Here is a 24,626-nt window from a genome sequence, read left to right on the forward strand (position 1 = left end):
GGGGGGGGGGAAGATTCATGACAATGATTTAGATCAACTCTTCAATACTGCTGAAAACTGCCTGCTGGATAATTGGTTAAGCTGATGCACCTTCTGATGAGGTGTCGGATCCTCTTCTAATCACGCTCATGCAGAATGTGACTGATCATTTCTGTCCCTTTGCATTACCCAAACCAATCTTTATTCCTCGGGCACTTATACCCTTATACATGATTGATTTTCGCGGGTAATCGATAAGTCTTAATGTATTTTTCTAAGTATATCTCTCTAAGCATACAAGCGGCACCAATACCAGCTCTTTGCAAACCCCAAGAAGCCTATTAGTGCATCCACATATCTGGATTGTCTAAGAAGCCAAATATCTGATAGCAGGCGAATGACTGTGATCCATTTTCTCTTCCAGAGAGGCTGAGGCCCTATTTCAGCAGAACAAAGGGAAGCGGTTAGCCAAGTGCTACCTCCCAAATGGCGCCTTGCAGGGCCAAGTGTTGCCTCATTACATGCAGAAGAAAATTAATTGAGTAGAAATATTTAATGGCAAAGTGGTATAAATATAGAATTGTGCAATACAATGGGATAACGACCTCATGAAACTTCACTAATTTGATGTCAGTCGAGATCTGAGAGGATGAGAGGAGAGTTTCCTTCTTTTAAAATCAATGTCATTTGTATGGATGAAGGATGCTGTAGAAATAAGAAAAAAAAAAGGCAGAGAGAGAGGAAGACCACGGCTGTCTGATTTGGTGTAAGTGACAGTTCGGAAGGATTCCTGAGCAAGTTCACCGAACCTTGATCACTAATACCTTTAACTAGGGAATTAGACTCAAAGAGGCTTTTCTGACATGGCGGCTTTTAGAAAATATCACTGATCCACATCAGCCATCTCATCGCCGACTTTAAGCTTTTGAGAGAAGAATTTTCTGACAAACAAGTCAGGAATAATCACAGTTTTTGTGCAGGCGGGGTAAATTACCTTGACTGTAATCATTCAGTTGTCAAAGGAGGGGCGCGTCAACGTCGTCCCTGACTGAGAGTCCGAGAGAGGACTGTCACAGCCGTGAGACTATAATAAAACTCAAAGTGTATGTCACATTTAAAGGGGCAGTGTCTCGACGCAGTCACTCGTGAACACATGCTCTGCCAAGCAGTGACATCACACCTCGGTTGTTGCCATGGGCACCCGTGCTGCCCTTAGATAAGTGCCGGCCTCTCTCATGGGGTTGCTGAACCAAGTGACGACTCTGTCACATGTCGGGGCTGCAAGACCGATGTCCCTCAGTCCCCGAAGCATCGCAGAAGCCGCAGCCGCAGCCGCAGCCGCAGCAGCAGAACAGAGAGTTCACTTCATGTTTTCATGCAAGTATTGATTAGGAGCCTTTTTATATTGTTTATCTATATTCATGAGGCCAGTATGTACTTTTGGACGAGAGGAGCGAGAACCCGAGTGCATGGTGAATTAAAGTTTAATTTGCTGCTGAACGACAAGAACAAATGATAATACGAAAACAGCAAATGGTGCTGTCTCAGAAACTGGCACTCCAGAAATAGAATCCACAATTATTCACTGTGATGACACAGCTGACAATGCTGGTAATTAAATTAAATACTGTTTTAATAAGATACAATACTGTATTTAAAAGATTATCTGGACCAGCGCTGTAACCCTCACACAGACGCTTTACCTTGTTTATTCTCCGGTCAGAAAACAGCTCTCTGTCTTTTCTCATTTAATTAGTCGGGCTCTCTTTGTTGAGTCGGCATCATTATTATGATTGATAAAGTCCCATTGATCCAGTAAGACTGGTGTCTCTATCCTATGTGAATCATAAGCCTTTTAATCCAGCTCCTCGCACACACACACACACACACACACACACACACACACTTTAATTTGTGTTAACACTTAATTATTGTCTGTTTTAGATCAATACATCTGGTTTTACATGATGAATACAATTTGCTGTACAAACTCCAAAAACTGGTGACAATTATTTTCTAGTTTAGTTATTTTTTCTTGTTTTCTTGTTTATTTTTATTCTCTTATTGTTATTTATCGAGTTGTTTATTGTCTGTTTAAACTATTCACGCTTGAATTTCCCTCTGTGGTAGAGAAATCTCAGGGATGAGGACGACTGTGAGGCTACAAGGGCCTAGTCAGTCAGGATGGGGGGGGGTTCGAAAATAAAATAAAAATGACTGTAAGACAGTTTTTATGTCTCAAAACAGAGAAATTACATGTAATGGGGAGAGGCCACACTAGGTGAAGTTGAACAATAGTAAACATGGATTCCAAAGCTTGTTTTCGACACCGACGAGGTTGAAAATACCTTTTCATTTATATATAGTGATGGACAGTCCAGTTAAAAATGAGGAAAAAGATTCTCCAGTGGCAAGAAAATGAGCTCAGGACAACCGGCGGAGAACTGGACAGACTGGTGAATGACCAGTAGTAAGTTGCTCTTAAACAATATTGTCCAACCGTTTAAATTTGTTGGTTCGTTAGATTTTCGTTTACTGTATGGGGACAACACCCATTGATCAAGAAAAAAACTAAAATGTAAAATCAGCTACTTAGCCAAGAAAGCTAATTAAAAAGGTTTATACAAAAGTCACTATAATTAACAATAAAAATATTAATTGAGCAAAGAAGCTAAATAATGCTAAAGTAACAATGCAGGAGTAATACTGATCTGTTGTGCTGTGAAAAAGTAAAAGTAGCAGCGGATGGATGGAGCCTCTTCTGATTTCTCATGGTCTTCATCTTCTGATGAAGACCATGAGAAACCTCTGAAAACAAGTAAGTGATGAACTTTTATCCTCAATCAAATCGATATTGGTGCAATTACAATAACCACTGTTCCATTGGTGAGCATCAGTCAAAAACAAGTGAAACGAAAACTGTAGCAGCAACAATCATGACATATATTTACAGCGAGAACTCACCGATGTCGGACATTTCAGGGACTCGGGCCATGTACGGGTCCTTGGTGAATCGCGGCTCGTTGTCGTTGATGTCGTGGATCTTGATGATGAACTCGGACTCGCCCTCCAGCGCCTCGTTGGTGAAGCGATTGACGGCTTTGGCGTGAAGGATGTAGTAGGCCTTCTCCTCCCTGTCCAGCCTCTTGGTGGCATGGATGTCCCCCGACTTCTCGTCTATCTTGAAGATGGTCCCCGCCCCGTCCCCGTTGAGGACGTACCTCACACTTCCATCTCCTCGGTCTGAATCTGAATGAAGCTGTGGGGTGAAAACAACAAAGCAAAAAAAGAATAAAAAATAGAAAGATAATAACATGGATCCCTGCAGCACCAAAACATCAATTTCAAGCAGCGGTTTGCGGTGTTTTCATTTTAATAAATTCCCACTTTGCTGCTCTCTATTGTTAATTGTTATAGCACAACAGCGATTCCAACTCTGGTTTATGAAAGCTTTCACATTTGCTTAATTTGCTCTTACGAACACAGAGTGTGAGCTCGCTCTTTCCAGGGAGAAATCTCCTGCAGTAGTTAGCATTAGCAGAAAATAGCCACAGCGAACAGGAGATTAATCTACATTTTTTTTTTTTTTTTTTAAAAGGCGCTGGCTACACTCTTTGATTGACAGGTGAGAAGTGGAGTGCAAAAACACATCCCAGAAATGAGCACTTTGTACCAAAGATCTTAACAATCACATTTCAAAGGAGAATCACAGTTTTCCACTTCAGTATTTCTGCTACACTGTGCACATATCAGCGATCTGACCAATCTGGGCCTTGGCAACCAAACACTGACAGCTTTGATAAGTGCATTTGGTGTTATTTAACAGATTCATATCATCTTTAGTAAACTGTTGGCGACGATACACATTCGTGGCTTCACCCCATCTCGGTGATACTCACATCCTGCCAAGAACAAAAAACACACACAGCCGGATTGTTTAAAATGCTGCGTGTACTAGTATTGTTACATGCAGGTTGTCATTGCGCTTTTTTACCGCAGGGCCACAGTGGCATTTTCACGGCGCTGTAAAACAGAATGCCAGTGGGTCGAAGTCTGTGAAGTACCAGCATGAGTGTGCGCACGTCCGCCGCCGCCGCCACCGCCTGCCAATCCCTGATGGATCAGCAACATGACCGCCATGCCAGAGGACCACGAGAGTCCACTTGTCTGTGGAGCTTCTCATTATTATTTGCTCTCTCCCTCTCTATCTCCTGTTTAATTTTTTATTTTTTTTTCTGCATGAATAGCAGCTTAGCATGCTCTGACATTTTAATTCCGCCGCCAAATCCCCCCCAACATATTTATCTCAGAGAACTCATCAAAAGCTTGTCCAGTCGTTTCCCCTCCCACTGCTTCCCTGACTACTTCCCACTCCTCTGCTTTAATAACCAAGGACATGGTAATAATTGCAGGGCGAGGTAAAGGGCAAAAGGAGAGCACATGTTTGCAGACATGGGCAAACATGTCAAGCACAAAATGAGGCAAATGCCATCGGAATGTTTTCCCGCGATAAGGGGGCGCTAAGACGTTATTCTGAGCTCTGTTACTGACACCTCGTTAACTCAGCTGAGCCGGCAACATTTGATTTTGATGGTTTAAATGCATATTTTCCTCTTGAGCCGGAGTTTGGTTTTTTTTTTTTCCTCTCTTTTTGTTGTTGTCTACAAGCGTTCTTGGCTCTGCCGGTGGACAGACTGAAGGGGGATATTGTGCGTTGCAGCTGGGTCACGTGGGAGCACATTGCAAAATCTCCCCTTCTCATCATATATTAAAAAGCTTTTCATCCCAGGTGCTCGGAAGCTTTACTAATTCATGCTGTTTTATCAGGGCAAAGCTGGCACGTGTGAGATGAACAGCTTTGTGGATTAGCATCTTTAACACTATTTTGTTCGCCTGCTTGAATGCTGGTAAAAATGACTGTTTTCATTCCTTTCTCTGTCTAACAGAGCCAGTCGAGTGTGTTGCAGAATTTTAGCATCTTCGGATTAGGATCTAGAGTGGAGCACTGTTTCATTCACCCACTTGAATTCTGGTCAAAACAACTCGTTTTTTTTTTTTTTTTTTTTTTTTTTTTTTTAAATTCTCCCTGTCTAACCAAGCCAGGAGAATCTTGCAGAATTTTATTTGTTTTCTGTTCTGCTTTACAGTACATGCTTCCAAATAGACACTCTGGCTGAAAACAATCCACTTCAAAATTATTATCTTCCTCCTGCTGTTATAGCTGCAATGTCCTTTTCTATGATTGTCTATCAAGCTGCCTATCTCTGCCGGCACGACAATTCAGTTAATAACTGTTGAGTCCTCTCCTTTCGGCTGAGATGGGAGATAGACAGTGTGACATACGCTGTGTCTACTGTCATTTCTATGGAAACAGAGAGATCTTGTGGTTCTGAAGAGTTCCTCTTGCACCCCTGAAGGATATTACAAGGCAGCTCAGAGTATCGAACTCCGGTGGCTGCTGCAGTGACCCTGTCCCTCCCAGTTGCCCACCTTGCTGGTGAGGAGAATTTACTGCTGCCCTTCTACTCAAATTAAGAGGGGGAGAAACAAAAAAAAAAAACCTCTCCCGGAAATCAATGTGGCAGCCCAACGTGTATTCACAATGGCCCTTTGATCAATTTATATCGAAAATACAATTAAACTGTCACAGGGTGAGAAAAGAAAGCCACATGTGCATTCAGTATGGTCACCAAGAAGCCCGGGCACATCGATAGCTAGGCTTTTCTCCTCTAACCTCCTACGGTACCGAATCGTAAAAAAAGGCAGAGAGCATGACGCTATATCCATTAACACTGGGACTTTTGGTCTTTTCAAGAAAGAGGAGGACACTAGAAAAAAAACCTCCATATTATCCAATTATTCTGTCTGCAATAGAGGCCACAATTTCCTAAAGGAATAGACTGACATTTAGGGAAATATTTAATTTCTCGCAGTGAGTAAAATGAGAAGATTGATATCACTTTCATGTCTGTCTGGAAAATACAAGGCCACAATCAGCAGCCGGTTAGCTAAGCTTAGCCCAGAAGTTGTTTTAGTGCCGAACAAATTGGTTACAAGGTGCTGGTAGGTATATTTACGACACAGACACCAGAGTGGTGTCGATCTTCTCATCTAACTCTTCCCTATTCTTTAAAACAAGAATCTATTTCAACCTGTTTCTGTTTCAGTCATTTTCTTAAAAAGATTAGTGTCTGGATCATGAGAGAAAAAAAGAGCGAAGGAAAGTTGCTCCTCAAATGAAGAAGAAAGAGACTTAATTTCAGAGAAAACTTGAAACAAGTTGATTAGGAAAGGTTGAAATATTCTCCCATACTGAGAAAATAAGGCTTTTTTCTCAATTACAGACATAACTGACTTGAGAGACAGTTTCCTTTTCTGTGAATCAGCTGAGAAGCAAACTATCAAGCATTTATGTAAACCATTATACCATCAATGACATGCTATATATTTCAAAACCTTCCACTCAATTAGCCTTCTCTGCTAAGTGATGCCATAATATTTCCGATGGTTGGCACTTTTTCACAGTGGAAGATATTTATTTCTTTCCCTATGTGCTTCATCTTCCAGTCTGAAGTGGGCTGAGAAGTGAAGTGGTACTCGTCAGACATCTGTGCGTGAGAACTTATAAGCGTGCTGTCTTTGTTTGGGAAATTAATCAGCTTCAAGTGCAGCAAATGTTAGTGCAGGCTCGATCTGGCCACCATTTGTGCTTCACTCAAGTTAGGCCAAAAAGATGGCACTGGAAATGGGCTGCTTAGGGCAATTAGCCAGTTAGCCTTTAAGGCCTTGTGTCCTGGCCTGTCGAGAACTGGCTGCCTTCTATGTAGCCAGATGGTAGCCTCAGACTGTGCACAAAAATAGCCTATCAAATGTCTGATGATGTGTAAAGTTGAGACATGTGGTCAAGAGCTGCAGAGACTTAAAGGTGAAATGTCAGCAACATACATTTCTCTCTTGTGGACATCTTTTGTTCCGTGTCCCATGCATAATTTACAGCATGGTTTCCTTTAATTATGGACAATTCTCTAGAGTTTATATTTACTTTGCTACAGGGCCGAGGCTACAAATCAGGACACTGAGGTCACGTCCTCACTGTTGTTTCAGAGGATTTCGGGGGGTTTTAACAGCCTGAGATGTTGTTTACAACCCACAGTTACACACCAGTTACATTTGATGTCTTATTTAAGGTAGATTTTAATAAGTCATTTTTTGTCTTTTTGTTTGTTTTTTTAATTGTAAAAAAAAAAAAAAAAAAGAAACTGCCAGTGTAGAAAAAATATTTCAACCTGTTTTTTCTAAACTCAAGTTGAAGTTATCTTGACTCTAATGCAGCAAACTGCATCTTTCCTTTTTTCTTTTTTTTCAATACAGACAATAACTTCTGGAAAATTATTTGTTTAATTCTACAAGTTGAAATATTATTCTTGCATTGGAAGATTTTTGAACTTGCTTACTTTATGAAAAAATTACTTAGTTACATGGATGAAAAATAAATAAACAAAATAAATTGAGATTAAATAAAAGGCTTTGAAACAACATTCAGACCATAACATCAGCTGAAGAGAAGCACAGAAAATATGAAAAAGAACATTTTATAATTATATGAAAATTACTTTTTTTTTTGTTTGCTTTTTGTAAGAAATTCATTCTCGGGTGGAGCTTGGGGGAACTTGGACTCCTGACCTCTAAAATCCTGGCTACAGCCCTGCTTCACTGTCATATCCACTCCCCCCTCATTTGAAATCAACTTGGCCATCTACATACTGAAATGCAGAAGAAAAGCCTGAAGGTCTGATGATAGAAAATCAATTAATCTCACCCTGACAAAACCAACAGGTGTCTGAAACAGTAGCAGGCGGGTGACGGCATTGAGACAATCGCAAGGTGCCGTGGCGGTGTGTGCCGTATCTCGCTCAGACATCGCTTCGCCCCTGCAACGCTGTCAGACAGATGTTTGCCGGGCCTCGTCGCCGCATGACCTCATCATACCCTTTCCTCCGCCGCTCAAGCTGCGAAGGAGGGGAGCATAATTGAAGTCGCCCCCTCCCAGTGCACAAGCGGGAACTTATTGCCTAATCAACAAACACGCCCGATGTGTGCTCCAGGTCGCCGCTGGGGACCGCAGGGGTTGCCATGGCGCGGGTACAGCCAGGCCTGCGCCATATTGCAAACTCCTTGCCTTTCTGCCAAGGTGAGCAGCTGGTAATGGGGGAGCATGAACGGAGACCAAAAATCACCCCACCCCCCACAAACAAACACACAAAACCCTGCACCTTTCCACTCCGCTGCCATAAGATGCTCGAGTCTTTCCCCCAGGATGCCTCAGCCGCTGAGTCGTACAGGACTGGGAAGCATATTATGTCTGTGTTCATCTGCCTTTTTTTTTTTTTCTGTCTTCTGATTTCCAGCCCATTACTGGAGGCTAGTGTTTGCAGGCGTGTGTGTTTGCGCGCACACTGGTGTGTTTGTTCGTATAGAGAGAACACTGCTCACTTGCTAGGGACTATGTTGAGGAGTCTACCCACCAGGCCCAGAACCACTGGGGCCTATCAGGGGCTGTAAATACTTTATGAGATATGATAGTGCAGCACAAACACTCCTCAACCACAGGCCATTAACCATTTTCTGTGGATATGTGCCCTTTGGTAAAGTAAGAAATAATGAAATAAACAAACATTCTCTTCCCCCAGTGACAGCCCAGGCCCTCCGAGGCCTGTATGCAGCTTGCCTGCTAATGAGAGGCTGTGTACGATTCCCCTCCTGCAGGAAAAGAAAAAAAAAAAAAAAAGGAAAAAAAAAAATCATTGGCCAATACAGCAAGATTAGCAAGATTAGCAGCCAACCAGCTCCCTAACAAGAAACTGCCAGTGTCTCCTTTTCCCTCTCGTCTCGATCACTTCTCTTAATTCCTTCCTGTTCCAACTGCTTTTGTTACACTTGTTCAGGAAAGATTGCAATTTGATTTGTTAGCTCTTCACAACTAGATAAAGCCGTCGTAAAAAAATAAATAAAAAAAAAGCAACTGGGAGAGAGTGAGTTTACCAAATAGCTGGAGACAGGATGTTGTAATTCAAGTGCAGTTTCATCATTCTATCTTATTCTGTGTGTCAAGAGCTGCTCCCTTGTTTATAATAAGATGCCATTGTGTTATTTCCAATTCATTTTTTTTTCAGCACAAACAAAAGTGGTTTTGTTCCATGCTGTGCTCACTGGTTGCTATGATGTCACTAGCAATGACAAAAAAGACCCTCTCTTTTGTGTTTCTCATAGTTTTTTTTCTTCTTCTTCTTTCAGACCCACTGCATTGTTAAAATATGGCCTCCACCTGAGGATACAGATGCAGATGGTTGTTCTCTATGTTGAGCCATGTGTTCAACTCAAAAGCTATTCATTCCCTTTAGGGCCTAATTCATCACTTGTACTTTATCTAGCAATTAACAAACAGTAATTGCAATCAGATAAGATCTACGTACTGCAGTCCTATGTGACAACTGGCTAGTGAGCTGACAATGAGGGAAAGCACCCAGCTGCATGTACTTTGGGGAAACAACAAGCGCTCAGAGTCATGATTAAGTGTGGTACTCGAAGGTTGATGCCTTAATGGCGTCTTCAGGAGACGGGCTCTTAGGCTGCAGCCCCTGGTTTTCTAAGTGTACACTGCACTCAGATAATCCATTCTTCTTTTGCTATTAGTCCTTTTACAACCTAAAAGGACGAGTGGCACATCAATCACCACTCTCTAAAGACAAAGTGGTTTGATCGTGCTTGGTACTTACTTTTGATCTTCATTCATTCTGTTTTTTGTTTTTTTTTTGTTCTTTTCAGCTTTTCTTTTCTTTTCTTTTTTTTTTTTGTTCTTTCTCGTATTTGCTCGCCTTGTACCATAGAGAGCTATGTAATCCTTTTAGACCAGGGCTGAAAGTCAACCCTCACTCCGGGAGGACGTATGTTGCAGAATCTCATTTGGTTGGATGACTCTATCCTCCGTGGACACATGATAGGAATGCAAAGCACTGGGCCCATTCAACTCCTCGCACAAAACAGCCTTTCTTCCTCCTCAGTCATCCTGACCTTGCCACGATGCTTCACAATCTCCTCAATTACAGTAGGTTGGAAGAGGAGACTGATATCTTGACTTCCGCTCTGCTGCATGTAAAGCAAGCATTATTTGGCCCGTCTTCGTGTACGTTCCCCAGTGTTATCTGGGTCGACACTGTGTTTTCATTTTGTTGAACAAATAATACCTTCGGAGGAAGTCATATTTTACTGTAGGGCAGGACGGCTGCTTTAGGATGGCTTGATGTGAGTGGAATGGACATTGTGCAGGCAGCCACAGAGCTGACAGTAAGCACAAAATACATTGGACAGGCAACAGAAAAAACAAAGCCTAAGGACGGATAGTTTTTTTTCTTCTTCCGGATGGATGGATGGAAGTCCGATATAAGAGCATTAGACGATTGGAGTATGTCATGTCTGCCATCAGATGATGGGACGATTCTCATTCTCTCAATACAGCATTTTATTTTCTTTTGAAGCATCTCATTAAGAGATATTTTCCTTTGCGTGTAGAGTTTGTCGAGGATGATTACGTTATCTACAAATCCAATATGCTACTAAGTAAAGTCACAACAGGTAGTTAGGTTCTTCCCTTCTCTTATAGAAACTTAACTTTCAGATTTTTTTTTTTTTTTTTGGTGTGTGTATGACTGTAATATGCAAATGAAGCAGTATCTGGTGAAATTTGCATTTGTTTGGTTTGATGGATGGGAAGGATTTAAAAGAAGAGAAAAAAAGGCTGAAAACTGTCTTCATAAATATGTATTGACAAGACAACATAATGAGACATTTTTAAATGAACAAAAAATAGCAACTTTTCAAATGTCGGCATGCAAAAAGTTCAAGTTGTGTTGTGTTGACAGTGGCTTCCTGGAAACCAAAAGAAACAACAACAAAAAAAAAATAATACCAGAAAAATAAACAAATTGAGAGAAAAAAAGCCAAATAGGGAGAGAGAGAGTGTCAAGGAGTCGGAGAGCTGTAGATTGGATGCACAGTGGCCGAAGGCAGTTTTTTGAGTTTAAAGTTATAATTTGCGAGAAGGAAGTTGTTGCTCCATCTTTTGTTGTTAAAGTGATGCCATCTGTGTCGTGTCTTCACTTCTTAGAGACCACTTATCAGCTCAACAGTGCAGCCAGTCACCCTGAGCTCTCTAATGATCAAGTTTAGAGTATGGTGCCCCTTTCTCTTCCTCTGTTCAGCTTTAGTGGGCGGTTATGGCTGCTCACAGCAACTACTGGGCACTTTCGTTCTGAACAAACCGTTGCAGGAATTGAAAAAGGGAAAGAGTTTAAATTCCGAGGGAGTTAGGAGACGGGCTAAGCTCCTTTAACAGATCTAAGCTCCTCTGAAAACTGCAAGTTCGGATGGGTCAGAAAAAGTGACAATTCACAGTCCAGAATATAAACAGAAAGACATTTCTACCAGTGCAATGTTAGTTAAAGGAAATACAAATTAAAACAAATTAACTCTTGCATGCAACAGGGGAGTAATCTGGTTTTTAATTGTGGGGAGATTTGGGGGGATCTGACCCCCCTGATTAAGATTTGAACCCCCCTCAAAAGAGGTTTATCCTACTTACCTGTAATTGTAAATATAACAATATATTTCCCATTTTCATGCCTGGATTTGTACTACGATTTCAGACACCCCTGAGGTGGATCATACCATTTCTAAACCTTGACGTTAGCTGCACATCTTGTCTGTCTACATCGCTCCCATTTGCAGCTAACGTCCTCAAATCTCATGAGCAAGTTGAGCCCCAAGCAGTAGCTAACTATGTAGCTTGTTTAATACACTTTACTTTCTTAACCTTCTGAGTTTCCAAATCAGACTGTATCCCCAGATGAACAATAACGTTAGCTAGTTTCTAATCTCTGCCTTAAGTTACAGTTAAGCTAAGTAATGTTAGCTAGCTGATAGCGCACCCTTTGATTTACAATGTTGACTTGATAAAATGTTATGTATTATCTAACTTTAGCAAACACTGGTTCTAGTTGTTGTAGAGATACGTTAGAAGTACATCAGATTTTATTCTACAACTTCCAAATATAGACAAACCCCAACCCACGCCAACTCCTTCATCATTTTTTGTTTAAAAAACTAAAAGGAGCAAGGAGCAAAAACATTTTGTCTGCATGTGGTCTATGTGGGTTTGAACATTATTCCAGTTCTCAAATGTTAAACTGTGCAGACGCATGGGGAGCTTTGCCAGAGCTCTGTAAATGAAAGTGTAACACTGGCATTTTGATTCAAATCAGGAACAATCTAATCAAAGAATTAATAAACAAGGTTACAAATCTGACCAGGCGTTCAATGCCAAATTTTGATGCAGTTTTTTGTTTCATTTGCTCTTAATATGCGTCGGTCACATTTTAATTTAGCACAAAAAGTGTTAAGAAAAAAATCCTGTCCTTGTCCAGATACTATACTGTGGCTAAATGTCATTCATTTTCAACATACGAGTTCAAAATGAGTGTGTTAAGTTCTGCAAACTTATCTGGCTTACACACAGAGAAATCTGTGCAGGCTGTGAATATTTTCATGTTGTGTGTTGTTTTGTTAAACCTATGTGTAATAATCATGTGTTGTGGATCCAGTGATCTGGCCTGAGCTGGACTCATCTGTGATCGTCACATGAGGCTGCTGTGATAGGTCAAGAACAGGTTGTAGTGTAACACAGCAGCTGTGGACTCGTGGCAGTGGAAAAGCAAAGAAAGTAGATGCTTAAACTACCTTTCCGACATACTGCAGATCTTTCCCGGTGTACTCCTCCAACAAAAAGAACTGGTTCCACATCCAACCTCGTTTGGAGCGCCTGAGTGGCACTCCGTTGGCGTCCTCCCCTGACAGTCCTGCGGACCCCCTCCTCACCCCTGTAGTCCTTCGCAGGGCCCTGAGCCCGTACCCTGGGGAGCCGAGGTGGGCCATGGCCCACAGCACCATCAATACGCAAACTTTCCTTCTATCCATGGCCACACCACCACAGCCTTCTGTCTTCCACCCCCCCCCCCTCAGTGGTCTGTGTCCAGTGGTCTTTGGTCAGAGTATCGGATCAGTCCTCATGCTGTAATCTACTGAAGCAGGAACGGCTCCCCAGACTCACATAGGGTGGCAACCAGCACCTGGAACATTTACACAGAAAAACAGAGAGTCAATACTGGGAGGGGAGGCAGCAATTTGTTACTGCACAAGCTCTCGTCTTGTTTCACAACCTGTAGTCAAGACGAATTCAGTGGAGTTCAGAGCTTTTTGAAGATGCAGTAGAGTTGAAACTCAGGCAAGTCCAAGTGCAGATGGAGAGTGAAAAGACCCAAGTAATAAAAAAAACAAGACGCCTCCAGACGCTTCTCAAAAATCAATAAAGATAAAGATGTATGTTAATTTAATTTACGGCCAAAAAGTCTGAAATCATAAGCATTAAAAATAAGTCAAAAACAACACTGTACAGGAAGAATAAATATTACAGAATACTAAACATTTTCTTTGCCCTTTTCTGATTTTAATGTAGGACAGCCTGACTGAATCTTATCCATCTCTTTTATGATCCCTCAAATAACTTTGCTTGCAGCCTTCAGATTTCTTGTTTACTCTTTTTATTGACAGACCTTTTTCCCTCAGGTTTGGATGTCTTGCTATCAGTTTTGGTCTCTCACTGAAGTTTTTCATTTCCCACTTCCTTTAAACATTTTAGCCCCAAACTGAGTTCAAATAAAGTGCTGAAATAATTGTTAGCAGAGTCACTTATCAAAAATGTGACAAAAATTCGCTTGGATTCATCTTCTGAAAACGTGACGATTTTCAGCTTTTCTCTGTTTTATGTCATTATAAATTCAAGAATTTTCATTTTGGGAGTAATAGAAAACAAGCAGTTTAAACACATTGCATCCTCTATATCGCATCACCTTGACATTCTTTCAAAAACCAAAGAGTTCAACCAAAAAATGATCATGAGAGACAAATTGATAATGAAAAAATAATCATTAGTCGAGGCTCTGCTCCCATACAAACCCATCCTCACGAAGCCTGTTCATTAACATCGAAATACTCAGGGCAAAAGATTTTGATTAATCATTTTCAGGTCAAACAAAAGCACAAAATGATAAAAGCAATGTGGACAGTAGGGTTGAAATGTGTAACACAGCTCTGCATGTGATTGATTTCTCCATCACACACACACACACACACACACACACACACACACACACACACACTTCATATCCACACAAGCCCTGATATAAATTCATGTGCACACACATGCTGTATGTTGAATGTCAGTCATCTGACTGATTGGCAGGCTGAGTGCTGCCTAACCTGATAAATATCAGATTAGAATTTTTTACACATCAATGTATAGACTTACATCTTGTACAGCACATGTAGAGCTATTTTATCTCCATTAAGCCCCTGAATCAACATCTAATAGAGTGCACGGCTCTATGTGGAGCGGCCTGTTCTATCTTTTTAAACAATCTGTTTCGGCACACTTTGTTATCAGACCCAGCAGAATGCCAATGGAGACCCTGGGCAATGTCAACCCCAGTTTATTACCTTAAGATCAGTGTAAAGATACTGAACAAAATGACTGTTTGCAAACCACAGAGAAGGACCCTGATGTGGGCAGCAGAATATCTTGGCTCTCCGACTCTCAATCATTTCTCCCACCCCTTCCTTTTCCTTCCGTCTCTGTCCGTCGTCCTCCAGGCCAAAGCAGAAAGCGCTGGCAAATGTGAGAGGGAAACGGAACAAGAGGAACAACGCAGGACGGAGGTGGAGGAGGAGGAGGGGCAGGCAGAAAGAGAAAGAAGGCCGTGTATTCTGCTTTTGTTCTCATTATTCCTCACAGTCTGGGCGATATCCAGGCTGCCAGTGTTCCTCGGCTGGGGGTTCGGTAGGAGGGTTATCAGCGGGTCCGCTGGGGAGCGTCTGCAACGTTCCTCCGTATCGCATGTTCTCAGAAGGCATGGGAAAAAGGGTGGGGGCATCAGGGGGAGAGAGAGGGGAGCGCAGTATAGCCCCAATGCATGGCAGGTCCGGGCGGCTTCCCTCACACAGTGTGTCAGGGAATGAGGAAACGATGTCTCCGGACATGAATTAAGTATCCTGGCCTGCATGCAGAAGTGCAGCCAGACAGGCTGAAGGGAGTGAGGAGGGAAATGGAGCGAGAGAAGAGGGGTGAGAGGACAGGTGGCGGCTGAGGGGAGCAGAGGCGGCAGTGGAAGCTGTCACAATACCGCAACTCTGTCTCAGAAACTAGCGCTAAGTTTAGTATCTGAAAAACTGATACAACAGAAATAAAGAAACACCATCAAGCGGTGTCACGGAACAACCGCTGAGCTTTACACAAACAGATGTCTCACCACATCGACTGGGACAGCTTTGTAGCAACTTTTGTTGCGGGGGGTTTTGATGTCGACTCGGTGTCTTTGTTGGCTCGATAAAACAAAAATACAGTAGCTGCATATTTCACTCCTGTGCCCGTCTGTCAAGCCACTTGCGGTAAAGACAGGATTCGGTTCAAAACATAATGGAGAGTTTGATAGTCAGTGTGTTTTCAGTTATTTGCCTGTGTCTGTTCCACTGGCTCATAAAGACAGTTTGACTATCTTGTTTACTTCCCCCCCCCGACAAAGCCATCCCAGAGTGCACCGAGGGCACAGACTCCAACGTCATGTAAAGAATCTTTTTCGACAGCGAACTATTCTTTTATCAACAACGCTGTGTTGTAGCTACGCACGTCATAGTCCTCACAAATTCTTCAGTCCGAGAAGCTGAAAAAAGAGAATGTGATATAAACAAAACAACAACTGTCGATTCATTTTCTATCTACAGCTAACGTCTAATCAATTCATCGACAGACTCTTTTTCAGCATGTCATTGTTTACCTTTGTTGAAGGTCCAGGTTGACTACAGATAATCTGGGTCTTTCAAAATAAAAGGAGCCACCTCAGCTGTTCAGGCTGCTTGTGTTTGATCTGTGCAGAGGCTGGCAGGTCTGTGCACTGCATTGCAGGATGCTGGATGGCTTTCTGAGCAAACACGATGACGTCAAATTGTCTTCATGAACTTCTTTAAACAAATTCCAACCCCAGCGTTTGTTTACACCCTCTGGACGTGATGGTGAGGTGGAATTTCAGCATGCCGAAACACTTGCTAAAAAGTTTTTGATATCGGATGTAGTTAGCGTGATGACACTTGGGGGCATACAGGGGGGACAGAGAGAGAGAGAGAGAGAGAGAGAGAGAGGGAGTGAAGGAGAGGTAGGGACGTCCTGTCAGAGCAGTGTCAGCAGTCAGGCTGGGAGACTGGCCCATCCATTACGCTACCTGTCTTCCAGTGGCAGCCAAGGCATGCCCTGCTTTCCCCTTATGAGGCAAATTGCGAGCGGTTGAAGCATCGGGGTTAGGTCCCCTCTTTCTCTTTTCCCTCATGCGTTGCAGTTTATAGCACTCCCCCCCTCCGCCCTCCCCCTCCTGCCTCCACATCCCATCCCCACCCCCCTGTCCCTGCCTACTTTGCTTGCATAGGCCCCGAGCTGATATGCATTATCGCTGGGCTTTTCGCTGAAAGCCAGTCACTTTGCATGTGTCCTCTGCCTGGCTCAGCACGGGGAGGGGTGGGGGAAAGACTCCCGGGTCAACAGTGCGTGTGCTGATGGAGGCAGGTGAAAGTGAGATGGACTGTCAGGCTTCTTAATAACACCCGTAGAGAAATAGTCTCAGACCACCATACTCTACTTTCTCTAAGCTGCAACTCTCATGGCAGAAGCGCTGTTTCCTATCCAAATTTGCAAGATGACTGGATGATTTTTTCCCCCTGCTTTTTCTCCCCTTCTCTCTAGTATTTCCCTTTTTTGTTTCCCTCCCCCCAACTCCCAGCACACTCGACTTTATGAATTTACTTAATTGACGCTGGTGAGGAGCATGTGGGACTTTGAGCTATTGATTTGCTCTAGGCTTCAGCGTGGTTGAAAATACCAGTCAGTCTCTTGGGTAGACTCATGAAGCTTTCTACCTCGCGTCCCCCAGCACTGGGAAGCCGGCCTTTTCAATGGATTTCTTCATAATGTCACTGTGGAAAGCTAATGCTTTCACTGTATGGAGGTCCCCGTCGTCCCTAAGGAGCGTTCGCCCCTTGACCACATTTGTCATACCCTGGAAGCCTAGTACAGCTCCTTGCCTTGATAATTCTCTTGACAAGAGACCACGACCAGGAGTAAGTCAGCTCAAGCTTTATTTTGCTTCGTCAAAAAGTGTCACGGCCAGTTAAGAATGCTATGGTGCCACATGTAGCCCCGGTGGCTATGACAAAATGCCTGCCTCTTTCCATTTGTACTGAGAGATGGAGTGAGACTTAAAGGGAGTTTAAAGTGTGGTTTATTTCAACTTGGGTCTTATTTGTAATATTGGCCTTCGTTTCTGTTGGCACCAAGTTAATTACTCAGATTAATGATGTCGATAATGTGGCAACGTTGCTAAGAATAGGTCAAGAAGCACGAGCAGTTAGACAATAAGACAAGTTTTACACCAAACTAAACCCAGTGTAGCTGCACATAACTGGAAGAGAAAACAGAAGGAAGCAGTGAAATTATTACATAAATCATCTGTTGCAAGCAACCATCTAACTTCACAGACCTAAGTCCTGATTCATCAATGACCTTCTGTCCTTGTGGGCAGATTTATTACTTACTGATTATCATCAACATTCCGGGCGCGCTCAGTTTCAGTTTTACTTCCAAATAAAGCTCCTTGACCCATCAGACCTTATTGTGGCAATGTGACTGTCACAATACAAAGTTATTAAAGGTCCCATATCTTACAATGTTTTATTTGAAGTTTTGATCCATAAGAAGATATATTTGTGGTTTTAAGCACCAAAAACCAACTAGCAACAACACATTGATGAGCCAATAGGAAGAGAGCCTCGTTTCTGATTGGCTGACTGCTTTCTGAGTAAATAAAAATATAGCAGATTTCAGGTTAACACTCCTGCAAGGTTGGACGGTAGGTCCAGGTGGGTGGGGCTTGTGGCATGGCTGAGAGCAGTGACTGCTTTGTTGTGACATCACAAAGTCACAGAAGTCCTGACGGCTCATTTTAAGGCACAGTTTCTGAATACAGGCTGTTTGCATTTCTCTGTAGACTGAGCGCTTTAATACTTTCAGAGTATTAATATAGAACGTAGACCTGCTTTATAATCAAAAAGAGACAAGGTGATCTCACTTTAAACAATATGTGAACTTTAAAACTCTTGGAAATGATGGCCAAAACTACAAACACAAGTAGAAATAAGCTGGGATTTTGCTTTAAAGAAGCAGAAACTGGAGCGAGACTGTGTAACCATGACAGAGAAAGAGTGTACTTGTTCACAGCCATCTTCTACGAACACCCGTCGCCGTAGGTGATTTTTGAAAAAGAGCCACAGGTCTCGTCTTTCCCTGTTCACTTTCTCAGGGAGCACCATCGTCATAATGAAGGTGTGTAATAGAACATGACACCATAATTATATTCTCCCAGTTAAGAGGCAGTGTTTACAACAAGCACACGGCTGCCTTTATTTTCCCCCTCCCTTCGCACACTCACTCTCTTTGTCTCGCTCTCTCGCCTGCCCCGTCTACGCTTCATATCATGTGCCATTTAATTGCATTAAAAAAAAAAAATGCTTGATGAAAAAATGAAAAAAGTAAATTGCTTTAAATTGCCTGTCACAGATTGTGTGGAGTCACCATAGAGCAATAAGACTTGTGCATTGTGTTGGGTGCTGGGTAAGCAAGATTAATGTGTCTGCTGCCAATTTTTTCGAATGCCCTGTGATTCCACACTCAAAGAATTGCCTGGGATAACATTTTTAATCAGAACAATTAGCTATTAAATGTATCTATTGGCTTTATCGAACACAGGACTGTGAGGATAGAGACAGGGACACAGAGAGTCACACAAATGCATTTGTCAATACATATTGGATCTGGCCAGCTAATGGCCTTTCCAGTGCACATGTGCTATTAAACACAATAGGCCTGGATGGCATTTTAGGCTAATCTAGACTTGTGAGTGACCTCTTACACCAGGCCTACTCCGCTTGTCTTTTTTTTTTTTTTTTACCTTCTACCTCTCCCACCTTATCTTCCTGTTTTTTTATTTTTTTATTTTTCCCTAACGAGGGGTATGAGCGACACGGCAAAGCACCCTATCGCGCCCGTTGAGCCGAAGACTTCCACAGCAACCCAGAAAGAGCCCCAGGGGTGCAATTAAAAGTGAGAGAGGAGAATGTCAGCCAGAGGGGCGAGCAAAGGGAGTGGAGAGGGGGTGAGGGAGGGAGGGGCGAGGGGGGGGGCAGGAGGGTTGGGCACTGGTGCCACAGGTAACGTGGTCATGTTACAATCCACAGAGGAGGCCCTTAAAGGCTGCTAATGCGTGGAGGTGTCAGCAGTAAGTTGTTCCACCATCTCTGCTCTCTTTGGCCTCCTCGCTTCCTCCTCCTCCTCCTCCCCCTCCTCCTCACCTCATCTCAGACTGAGTTTGTTAGAGAGGACTTAGATTCAGAGTAGGTGTCATTCACAATACATGTTGTGCTGCTTGCTGGAGAAATTTACAGCTAAATCCCAGGTGTGAATTGGGGAACCGTGCGCTCGCTCCAAATCTGGGGCTCTCCATTTGTCTTGTTGCCCATGTGGGTTAGTGGTTCACAACTGAGTTCTCAAATGACCAAAAACTGTATAAAAACAAGCCCCGTGTGTCCCTTGTCCTTGCAGCAAAATGGACACAGATGCGACCAAACGGGGGGAAAAAAATTCCCTCGGAAACCTGTCAATATATATTGATCTTTTGTTTAGCTGAAACACCGTCTAGACACACTGCTGCATTGTCTTGAAAATAACTTCACCCTACTCCAATATGACGTTCAGACGCGCACGCCTCACAGATTAAGGCGAGGAAATTGATCACTAAAAGGAGATTTCAGACAGATGGGGGATATTACCACAAAGGAAAATAAAACATGTCTACAGATTGAGGAGGGCAAAATCATCATCATAAAATGCGGGCGAATAAACAGCTGAAAATCCCCAGTCAAATTGCAATGCAAAGCTGAACCGAAATTCCTGACTGAATGTCAGCACTGTAGTGCAAAACACCAGAGTCCTCTAGTCGAAATTAGGATTCAACCTACAGCACTGGAATAGCACCAAGATTTAGTTAACGGTTCTCTAAGCCCTGTTTCTGCTTCTAAATAGCACATTAAGTTTCACTTCTAGACGTGTTACCAACATTTCAACTTACTCTTACCAATATCATCTGTGTTAAAGGACATTATTGGATATTTATCCACCAACTTCTATCATGCCTGAGGAAATATATTAAAAAAACCTTCAAGCAGCAGGTTTTTTTATTTACAAAAGCTACACAAAGTCTTTGATATGAAACCCTCAAATTACTGACTTAGGTGGTTAATCATCTTCCCTGATCATACATGACAGAGAGGTGACACCGTGCCTTTGACTGAATGACAGTAATCCAAACAAATTAGCTCCTACTATGCCTGTCAAAGGCAGGGGTGTGCCCACAGCATTCATCCCAGTGCACCGCTCCAGAGCTCACTGCAAACACATTACCTTGCCTCGCTGCCCAAATGCATACCAAATAACCCATATAAATCATACAATCTGGGCCAAGTCAATGAGAGCCCCCTATTTTCCCTGTTTTCTGCTTATTTCCACAGTGCCATCATTCAGCGGAGCTCGCATCACTCAGTCCGGAGCTCTCACAGCCATCATCGGAGTGGCCCAGTTTAGAACCCACAGAGGGGCTCCTGAAGTAACCCTTCCTCTAGTGCACTTGATTTTTATGTCTCCGAAGTCTGGACTAAATTGCGGGTTGCCAGCTCTCCTCGCACCGCTCCCTCCTCCAGCTCACTCCCTTTTCTTTCTCCCTGTTGTCACTTTGACAAAAACAAAGATGGGCTTCTGTGAACCTGCGCCAGTGTTTATGGCAGTGTTCGCAATCGAGCAAAACAGCAGCTGAAGAGGACCCTGTCAGCGCATTATTTTAAAGGGTGCCTCCTCTACGAAGTCACTTCTGATTCTCTTAGTGTATTAGGGTGGCACAGATTTGCTCCGGCTCTAGTGCCAAATAATGACTTCCAGCCCTGAAATATGGTATTGAACTGGGCCATCATAAACAACAGAGTCTCTCACTTTTTAGCGAGCAGTTTCTGATTCCACTTCTCCGAATTAATTGACTAAATGGGAGCTTAAAGTCATTATCTCCCCTTGCCAGTTCTCCAGTCCTGCACTAGGGGCTAATAAATCGAGGTTTGATTTCGCTAAATGTCCTCTCGCAGATTAATAACGCCTAGTACCCTGGTGGCAAACAGATGTGGTCATCCTTACTCGATGGCGGAACAAATGGGCACGAGACATCCTCGCAAATAAAGAGCAAAGAAATAACAGCTTACTGGCATTCATCCTGTGACACGTTAGCAGATGAGACATCCTCAGTTGTTTTGCTTTCCTGTGTGTTCACCAGAGCACATGTTTTGTCACCAGCGGCCGTGTGGTCTAACACAGCTCTCTTCTGAGGGACTGACAATGACAGCGGGGGGAGGGATGGGAGGACGGAGGAGGCTCAATGGAAGGGTCTGCCGGCTTCCTGCTTTTCCCCACTGTGGCCTTTGTGGTAATACACTGGTGGTTATGGGAGCCTCCGTCTCTATGCAAATCAGTGTTTGCTTCCCAAGTGTTTGTGTGTGCCATGTGCAGTCAAGCGCACGAGTCTGTTTTTCCGTACATTCGGCCCTGCAAAGTCTGAAGCAAAAGGCCAGAGCGGCATCAAAGTAGGAATAATACTCGCAATAAATCTGCTAATTAAAGGTTGTTGTTTCTTTATCAATAATGCTGTTTGCCTCCTAATAATATTTCCCTACCAGGATATTAGATCATGCTGCAGCCTTTGCTTTTCAATGAATAGTGCGTCTCTGGAAGTAGAAGCGCTGATTGGACTACACAAAGGTCAAACTTTGCACGGCGAATTGAAAATCAGCGAGGGAGTTGTGTTCCCACGTTTGTCTCAGCCTCCCTGTTGTGACAATTACATGAGAGGGAACGACGTGGAAGCACATTTCCATTCAGGCGTATATCGACTGTAACAGCGGGTCAGCAGCAAGACAGCTACAAACACAATTGTCACACAACACTAAATAATACATGGAGCTAAAACAAAGACATCACACACCTAAAATATGGCCCCAATAAAAGGCTGCGCGGAGAAAATGTGTTCCCCACCCCCCCTCGACTAAGAGTAATGACCTTTCCTCGAAGCCCACCATAAAATAACACAGCGACAGTTAGGAGCACCTGTTTTTACATTATTAATAGTGGAGGCTTCACACACACTCAAAAGCTAGAGAGTGGCTTTCAACTGTTCTTAAATTGGACCAAAAAAAAAAAAAAAAAATCTAAAACTGCACCCAACTAAAACCACTGAGGCATTGGAGTGTTAAGAAAGCCATTTGTCACAGGCAGGACTTCTGCCAGGGTATCAGCCCGGCCTTGGGATAAAAAACAAATGGAAATAATATGAATCGTATGAATACCATTCAAGAATAAGCCACGCAATTTGTAATGGCATCTGAATTCAAATGTATCGTATGAATGCGTATTTTGTTAGCGATGCTCCTTGAGAAATTAAGGGGGGGGGGGGGGGGGGGATTAGCTGGCTTTTTGTTTCTTGTGTTACATTTTGAATAGGTCCTGAAGTGTTGCTGCTAAAATCTCCACAGTTCTCAATCCGGTCACGTCAAAAGGGATTCAAGTGTCCTCTGAGATGAACAACAGACGGCCATGATCTCCTCTGACCTTAACTGTGACTCATGTTTATTTACCTCAGCTAGTTATCCCTGAGGGACGGCTGCCTCATCACCGAAATGAGCGCTGTGATGGGTGGTTTTTTTATTGCCACTCCTGGGAATGGACAACCCTAATGAACAAAGAAGCCTGATTGATCCAAGTTAGCATTTGATTCCAGAGCACTGCAGAGACACACGATTCAATATGCTGGCATGCCGGTGGAGCACCCCTTGAACTTTGCTGTACACACATCCTTAATCACACTCACCTTTTCTCATGGCTGGTGCGACTTCCAGCTTATTTGTAATTACCAAGCTCCTCGGGAGGGTTGGCTCAACAACAGGCCCCGGCCATAGGTCACGGAGAGACACTGTAGCTGGACATATGGGCTCCGGGCCCGGGGGCAGAGAGTGGGTGGACGCCGGCGGTGGCAACGGGAAGGTACCAGAATGGTCAGAGCAGGAGATTGAATTATTCGGAGACAGGAGACAGCCTTATCGAGCCGCGGCCACATTGCACTGACGTTTGCACCCCAGTTTCTATTTCCCATTTCACACCTGGACTATTGCCAGATAGGATATGTTCAGCCACCTCGTTTTACCCCCAGATTCACAATCGCCAGCCACCAGTCAAAAGAGGGTATAGTGTGTTATCTATCACCACCTTACCACCCGCGGCACCCTCCCCTCTATCCCCAAACCTTCTCCTGTTTCCCCCCCTCCCTTCCCTGTTGTCACCAGCGCGGCAACAGCCATGGTGTTATTACAGATAAACAATCAATACTGCATTAACGTGTCCACGGAGGCTACCTGGAGTTAAACAGGCAGACGAGGAAAATAATTCAACCCAATGTCATGGGTGGACTTCAGGCAACTAATCTTGCTCATGCTCATGAACTGGCAAACCATATATATATAGATATATATAGATATATATATATCTATATATACCTTGAAAATTCAGGCCACTTTCTTTCATTATCCTCAGCCATCATTTCTTTGTGTTTGAGGTCACCAGATACATTTCTTTTCCTTCCTCTCCTCACTGGTCACAGAATGAAACCCCGCTGCATTATAGAAGTAATACCCTACTTTATAGCAAAGGTGACCATGGATATTGGAGAGCAGGGACCCATACGATCGATTTGGAGCGAGGAATGGAAATTTTAACATGATTCCCAGCCAGGCATTTTAACTCAGAAGTATTGGACCCACTCTTTTGATGACTGCTTCCAACCCGACTTACTACTCCATTTCAAAATTCTGATGACGTCTTTATTTAAGGAAAGGCCAGTTGAGGGAGGCAAGCCCTGGTGCCCTGCTGATGGCTGTGTGGTCCTATTGCTCTTTGCAAAGGTTGCATGCAGCACATTTGCATCCACATTCCCAACGCTGCCATTGAAACAAAAAAAAAGAGAAAAAAAAGGAGGCTTTTTGTTCTGAACCTCTGTGAAAAAATGAAAACAAAGACGTTCTTATGAGGAGACTCAACAAATAGACCCTGCCTCTCCCTCTCCCAGACTGGAATTAAATACTCTTCATTCCATCCTCATTCATGAGCCCCCGCACCCACAACCCTACCACCGTATGGGGGTATGAAATACTTTGCACACATACACACACAAAATAAAGGAGTTGGACTTGGCTGAATGATTGCGGAGACTGTTTACTAATACTGCTGCTCACTCTGCTTTATTAGAGAGTGCCAGGCTTTCCATTACTGCAAAGGGAGAGAGAAAGAGAGGGGTGGG

The 24,626-nt window shown here is 43.2% G+C and overlaps 1 protein-coding gene across 1 annotated transcript in view; it reads right to left on the bottom strand.

Moving 5' to 3' along the window:
- Positions 1-24,626, bottom strand: part of LOC111645783 (cadherin-6-like) — a 65,370-nt gene that overhangs the window by 31,605 nt on the left and 9,139 nt on the right. The window contains exons 2-3 of the mRNA XM_023395092.2: positions 12,772-13,160; positions 2,944-3,238 (exon numbers count right to left, since the gene is read on the bottom strand). Of these exons, the coding sequence (XP_023250860.1) occupies positions 2,944-3,238; positions 12,772-13,008 (532 nt within the window). The 5' untranslated portion in view covers positions 13,009-13,160. The remainder of the gene's footprint in view (positions 1-2,943; positions 3,239-12,771; positions 13,161-24,626) is intronic.

The sequence above is a fragment of the Seriola lalandi genome, unplaced genomic scaffold (assembly GCF_002814215.2).
Source record: "Seriola lalandi dorsalis isolate HSWRI2012SDOR001 ecotype SW California unplaced genomic scaffold, Sedor1 jcf7180002054956, whole genome shotgun sequence".
Taxonomy (NCBI): Eukaryota; Metazoa; Chordata; class Actinopteri; order Carangiformes; family Carangidae; genus Seriola; species Seriola lalandi.